The following is a 6,770-nucleotide window of genomic DNA, read 5'->3' on the forward strand; positions in this document are numbered from 1 at the left end:
CTATTATTGAATCGGCGAGCTCCGTCTTCACTTTCCATCAGGTGTGACTAAGGTCAATCGCTGATCAGTCTACAATAAAAAAAAATCGGTCTACTATGTCAGGGTTTTTTTCTACATTTTAATTTTGTGGTTAGGTTACCACCATTACCACTTTACACTATGTTTTTTCTACTAAAATATTTTCCTATTTAATGTTCCCTAGTCATGTAGATACGAAATAAAATTCTGGGCATAATCTGAATTCCAAGTATAAACGCAGCTCAGCGTTACTTTGCATAACCAATCTGTTATTTTTTGTAGGGTCCAGGGGTCTTCAAATTCCAGTCATTTGAACACTGCGATCCACCAGTAACAGAAGTCGATTTGTGGTTAACTCAGAAAAAATTTAACCGGACAACAAATGTTATAGATGTGACACTATCAACACCGTGGCCACTTAGTGATGACATCAGAGTAAGTACATTCTTGAAATTATATATTGAAAGTTCTCGGTATTGTTCTTATTCGCACATTTATACACAATCTTTAGGATCAATGTCTATGATATTTTATGAGTTGATAATAAACGCTAGTGTGTAACCATAGATTAAATATAAGAATATCATACCATCCCATGCATTAAAAAGCAACCGCCTAAGAACGCGCATACAGTACACCACACAATAGATGGCGCCACATACACGAAGGGAGGGGGAGGCCTGTGCGCAGCAGTGGGCGAGTGACGGCGGAAATGTTGATGGTGATGATGATATTAATGAAACACTCGTATTCTTCAACCACAGATGGAGATAAAGGCAGCAACCAAGAAGGACGGCGGTTACAAACCGGGTTCCTACTACATGAATGGTCCGTTTTGTCAAACTGTACGTGCGCTCATTGGGGACTTGTTCAATGCCATTTTAAATGCTACTGGGGTTGAGGACTGTCCCATGCCAGTAAGAAAAGTCTAAGGACATCTTATTATCTACATACTCTTCTGTCAAATAGGAATCTTATTTATATTTAATATACTAAAGTAATACATACAGTAATACATCAGTGACATCACCACCACGAAATGATTTGAATATAAAATTTTAAGTACCTAGGCGACGAAGCTCGGACTTCGGAGTTCTATTTTATTACATCATCGTGTTTTGAGATGATATACCATCCAATGACATGACCTGCATTTTAATGCGAATGAAAAATGCACGAAAACTCGAAAATTCGCATTAACGGGGCCCAAGACTAGATCGTTTTATCACCTCCGAAAACCCCCACATAAATTTCAGCGAAATCGTTAGAGCTGTTTCCAAGATCGCCGGTATATATAAATAAATAAACAAATATACAAGAAAGAATAGCTCGTGGCACAGCATACAGGTCGAACGCGATTACATATATCATTTCATTTCTAAACCCCGTAGTGTGAATTTTATGCTTTAAATATAGGTATCCCTGAATTATCTATTTCTTTCTTCCCGTGGGTGTCGTAGAAATCGACTGTGGGACATTGATTAAATTGTGGCGTAGACGAGAGGCTGACAATCTGTCACTACAATGTCACAATTTCGATTTCTTTCAACCCCTTTTTGCCAAGAGTGGCACTGAAACTTGGTAGTTCATGTGTTCTACCTACCCCTTTATGGGATACAGGCATGATTATATGTATCTATGTATGTATGTATGTAATTATCTATTAATATGACTTTTATTACAGGGTGATGTAAGACTGGACGGCTACTATGTGGACAGTGACAAACTGAACGATCAAATGTTGTACGGGGACTACCGAGTCGAAATATTCTTTTTTGTCGACAATGAATTGAAAGGATGTTACCTTCTGTACATGCAGTTGATGGCTAAAGAAGAAGAATAACTTTTTCATATCCATTTAATTATTTTAGTTATTACATTTTGTTAGTTTTAAGATATTTAGTTAAGATTAGTTTCTTTATTTAATAATTAATTTGTTTATCATTATTTTGCTGTTATGTTTATGGAGATTAAAATAAATCAATGTTGTATAGCCTGGCAAGATTTGTATAGCCTCGCCACGTTGCGGATTTTCAGCTGAACTAATTTCTTTTACTGGCAAGGATTACTATTTGACACTCGTCGTGGAAAGTCATCGAATGTCAGTGATGTAACAAGAAGTACATATTTTAAATTGTCTAACAGTTTTATCGATGTGCCCAAAATAATATGAAAAAGAGTGAAAATAATTACACTGAACGTGATAAATTACTTACAACAAAAAAGGATGAAGGATTTCACAGTATTTCGATAACAATGTTCTGAAATCGGTTCTTGACAAGTCCGGTACTGACAGCTCATATAGTGTGGTTATCCTGTATTGATTAGTTGGTTTCGATTTAGCTTAATATATCTTTTGTTCTTATTTAAAGTGTCTGAAGCCCTGCCGTGAAAAATATTGAAATAATTACAGTACAAAACAAGGTCCCACGCAAAAACAAAAACATCAATGCACATGATTCATGGATTTTAGGCTGTTCGAAAGTCTGTGGAAAACGACGTAATTCTACGACTTTCGAACGGCGAATTCATGCATTCGAGGTTCTAAAATCGGTCCCCTGATTTGATAAGTTCCGTTCTGACCATCATCAGCAGTTCCACTGCACCAAATGTCACTAACGTAAATACATGCTGTTCTTATAAAAACAGAAAAATCACTATATGTATGCCTTTAAGATTTGAGAAGTTCCTCGATTTCTCCAGGACCCCGTCATCAGGGGGGTTACCATGAAGTGCTAAAGCCGTTCAGTTTAGGTTGAGAGAAAGGGACGAAGCTATAGCAGTTCCATAGCTCCGTCTCTCTCTCTCAACCTAAACTGAACGGCTTTAGCACTTCATGGTAGCCCCCCTGGACTTGGTTTCTGTTTTAACCTCTAGCGACTCACCATACAAAAAATTTGCCAATCAAATTTGAATCGATGGTTCTATAAAACAGGGTTGAATTTATTTTTATTTGAAAATCGAATGAATCAAAACAAAAGCAACTCAATTCTATTTAACGTAGATTCAAATTCCATCGTAGGTATTTTGTCCTAGTAATAGAAGATTGAACCCCAGGAGGTTAAAAATGGGATTAATCTGTATGTATATACAATTAATAAAAAAAAAATACAAAATCGGTCAGTAGTCAGTAACGACGGAGATATATCGAGGAACAAACATGTAAAAAAAATACAGACGAATTGAGAACCACCTTCCTTGAAATTTGGGCGGCGGCGGTTAAAAAATAGCCGTGTAGTGCCCGTGAGGTGACGGGTTAAGCAAGAATTTCACCAGCCCCTTTCTTCCCGTGGGTGTCGTAGAAGTCGACTGTGAGATATGAGTTAAATAGTAGCGTAAGTAAAACAATGAAACAAATTCGTTTTTCTTGCAACCCCTTAATTGCCAAGAGTGGCATTGTAGTTTCATGTGCTCTGCCCATCCCTTTATGGGATAGATACAGGCGTAATTCTATGTATGTACACGTGTAGTGTCTACATATTTACCTATATTTATCTATCTATGTGATCTTTGAATAACTATAGTGGTATTACATGTTTCATACATTTTTGACGTTATCTAAACAACACAGCACGCGTGGACACTCTACAGGAACTATGATAAAAACGTAGACACGCTAATATTATGTTTATTCAAACACAATGTTTATATCTACGTTACACGTTGCTATTTTTATCTGCGTATTTTCCCTATGCCAATGTTTCCCGGGCAAAATATTGGTAAGCATGTTGTGGCCTTTGTAGTTAACAGTTTTTCTACGAGTTAAATCAGTTCATCGGATTATGAAGAAAATGAGATTGACTTTAATTTGTTGTGTGACTTGTGTGTAATGTTGCTTGTTGAATGAAAAGTACATCCAGCAACAAACGACGTACAATGTACAATCACGCCTGTATCCCATAAAGTAATTTTAATTTTAAATAAATGATAAAGGGGTAGGCAGAACACATGAAACTACTAAAGCTCCAGTGCCACTCTTGGCAAATAAGGGGTTGAAAGAAAACGAAACTGTGACACTGCAGTGACAGGTTGCCAGCCTCTCGCCTACGCCACAATTTAACCCATATCCCATAGTCGCCTTCTACGACACCCACGGGAAGAAAGGGGATGGTGAAATTCTTGTAATCCGTCACCACACAAGCAACAAAGTCTATCAAAAATCAAATTAAAGACGATTTTTTTAAAGTACTTACTGTGACTGCGACCTTGAGGATCAAACTACCCAGCCCATATTCCAGTATTTATATAAGTATGCCCAAAGAGACGTTTCCAAGGCAGCTCGGAGGATCTCCATACCAACTTGACACCCGACGCGATCGGTTGGTTGCGTAACCTGGATGTCGACTTCGTTCGATTCCGTATGGTGACGTGTTAAGAATTTCACCACCCCCTTTCTTCCCGTGGGTGTCGTAGAAGTCGACTGTGTGATATGGTTTATGTTGTGGCGTAGGCGAGAGGCTGGCAACCTGTCACTGCAATGTCACAATTTGGATTTTTTCAACCCCTTTTTGCCAAGAGTGGCACTGAAACTTAGTAGTTCAAGTGCTCTGCCTACCTCTTTATGGGATACAGGCGTGATTATATGTATGTTTTTCTATTAAATACTAATTACCTTCCTGTTTTCCCGGTTTAGGGCCCAGGAACCTTCATTTTCCAGTCATTTGAACACTGTGACCCACCACTAACGGAAGTCGATATGTGGCTAACATCCAGGAAATTTAACAGGACAACTAATGTCATAGACCTAAAGTTATCTACGCCGTGGCCACTTAGCGACAATATCATAGTAAGTACATTTATTTTAACCGACTTCAAAAATTAATTCAATCGTATTTTTTGTTTACCTAAAACTATGTCTTTTCTCAAGCGATTTGAAAAAATATGTTTGAATGCAGAAATTATTTAGTTAATTACTTTCTTTTGTCAAAAACCCAGTTCTGATGACGGGGATTCGAGAGGAATTCTTCCACGAAAGTTATTACCTACCCGTCACAAGAAATAATAACCAAATTTTCAGCTAAATTCAAAACATAACAAAAAATATATGCGCCGATAGACCTGATACAAAGAATTTAATCACTTAATTTATCATTATATCAATATTTTCATCAAAGTTTTTATATCTTTACATATTTTTATCTACCAAACTTTAATTTTATAATTTGTATTATAAACGGATGGGTATCTTAGCCGCTTGCTTGTTTCACCTTCTTAGATGGAGATAAAAACCGCCAGTAAGAAGGACGGCGGGTACAAAGATGGCTCGTTCTACCTAAAAGGCCCGTTCTGCCACACGCTGAAAACTCTGGTAGGAGACGTATACAACGCCATTATTGAGGCCGCTGGGGTCGAAGACTGCCCTATGCCGGTAAGTCATTAAAATACTTATCTATAATAATAATAACTGTAAAATTTTGTGTGTATTTTATTTCATCATTTCCAATTAATTTAATATGGCTTTAAGTACCTTTTCTTAAGCTATATTCGAATCGACAAATTACATACTTCGAGAAAAGGTAGGTACAGTGCGCGGCTAACTTTTAGACCATGTGGACTTTCCTGCGCAGAAGCGATTTTTCGTATAGGTAGTTGTTTTGCTCGTATTATGTACACCAACACCACCGCGCCTAATGGTCTTATAGTTTGCCGGGCACTGGTAGTGCATGCCCTTGCGATTCGCTTAGCTCGTCTTGGCAAGGGCACTATTACTGTGCCTCCAGATACATATGGATCTAGTATTAAATACCTACAATTAAATAAAATTAACTTAAACTAATGTTAAATTTTGACTTTTAGGGCGATCTTGAAGTAACCGACTTCTACCTGGACAGTGATAAATTAAACGATCAAATTTTGTACGGCGAGTACAGAGCTAGAATCCACTTCTTTGTCGAAGAACAATTGAAGGGATGCTATTTGATGTACATGAATTTAGTTCCAAAAGAAGATTGATTTTAAAATAAAATGATGTTAATGTAATAGGTAAATGAATTTTCACCACACCAACTGGTAAAGGCTTTCTTTGCTATTCAAAAACAGATAGCAAAATTGCATTTTATCCACAAGGAGGCAAAGTAATTTCATACAAATTTAAACTCGATGTCTTAATCTGGCTGCTAGATTTTACCTATAAATGATGATTTTGAATCATAAATATTGAATAAATTGATGGATTTGATTTATATGATGTTTTATAGTCAATTTTTTGTTCGTGTTAGTGTGGTGAAAAATTTTGTGTTTCACTCGGTGGCAAAGTTTGTTTAACCTTCGTGCCTTGATACCCTCGCAACGCTCTAGATTCCACTTTTTGAACCACTCGCTACGCTCGCGGTTCAATAATGGAATCTTTCGCTTGCTCAGGTATCAATATTGGCACTTGCGGTTAAACAACTACTTTGCCCCCTTGTAAAACAAATAACTATTTTTCCTTCCGCAGAGTATAAAAAAAAAACATTATTTTTCTACATACCTATTCCCCCCCCCCCCCCATGTTTCCGAGGTACTTATGTGTACTTCTAAGACTTTATTTTTCTTGTACTTAGTTATTTAGTTATAAGTATGTACTGGTATGTTATATCTTTGCTATACTGTATGTACAAGCATAATTTTAAGCCTCACGACACGATGACAGCAAATTACTTCCCGAGATGGAGATAATGCGAAATGGATCGATTGACATTTGAAGACCCGTGGCGTTATGGCTTAGTGTGAGGAAACATTGGCACACGATGGGCCATGATGGGCCCATTACA

The 6,770-nt window shown here is 37.3% G+C and overlaps 2 protein-coding genes across 2 annotated transcripts; both read left to right on the forward strand.

Annotated features, from left to right (window-relative positions):
• Positions 1 to 333: 333 nt before the first annotated feature.
• Positions 334 to 1,861, forward strand: LOC125226462. The gene is made up of 3 exons (XM_048130447.1): positions 334 to 453; positions 783 to 935; positions 1,703 to 1,861. The coding sequence occupies exons 2-3, from the start codon at positions 783 to 785 to the stop codon at positions 1,859 to 1,861; spliced, it is 312 nt and encodes a 103-aa protein (XP_047986404.1). The 5' UTR covers positions 334 to 453.
• Positions 1,862 to 5,233: 3,372 nt separating this feature from the next.
• On the forward strand, positions 5,234 to 5,970 carry LOC125226463. The gene is made up of 2 exons (XM_048130448.1): positions 5,234 to 5,386; positions 5,815 to 5,970. Exons 1-2 carry the CDS (start codon positions 5,234 to 5,236, stop codon positions 5,968 to 5,970), a joined length of 309 nt encoding a protein of 102 aa, XP_047986405.1.
• The last annotated feature ends 800 nt before the right edge of the window (positions 5,971 to 6,770 follow it).

Source organism: Leguminivora glycinivorella, chromosome 5 (genome assembly GCF_023078275.1).
Source record: "Leguminivora glycinivorella isolate SPB_JAAS2020 chromosome 5, LegGlyc_1.1, whole genome shotgun sequence".
In the NCBI taxonomy this organism is placed as follows: Eukaryota; Metazoa; Arthropoda; class Insecta; order Lepidoptera; family Tortricidae; genus Leguminivora; species Leguminivora glycinivorella.

What these genes read in the sequence shown, in the direction of transcription:
- LOC125226462 (XM_048130447.1), top strand. Translation starts at nt 783, where the DNA reads ATGGAGATAAAGGCAGCAACCAAGAAGGACGGCGGTTACAAACCGGGT. An exon ending in TTGAGGACTGTCCCATGCCA is followed by an intron (nt 936 to 1,702) that starts GTAAGAAAAGTC and finishes CTTTTATTACAG; the next exon opens with GGTGATGTAAGACTGGACGG.
- LOC125226463 (XM_048130448.1), top strand. Translation starts at nt 5,234, where the DNA reads ATGGAGATAAAAACCGCCAGTAAGAAGGACGGCGGGTACAAAGATGGC. An exon ending in TCGAAGACTGCCCTATGCCG is followed by an intron (nt 5,387 to 5,814) that starts GTAAGTCATTAA and finishes TTTGACTTTTAG; the next exon opens with GGCGATCTTGAAGTAACCGA.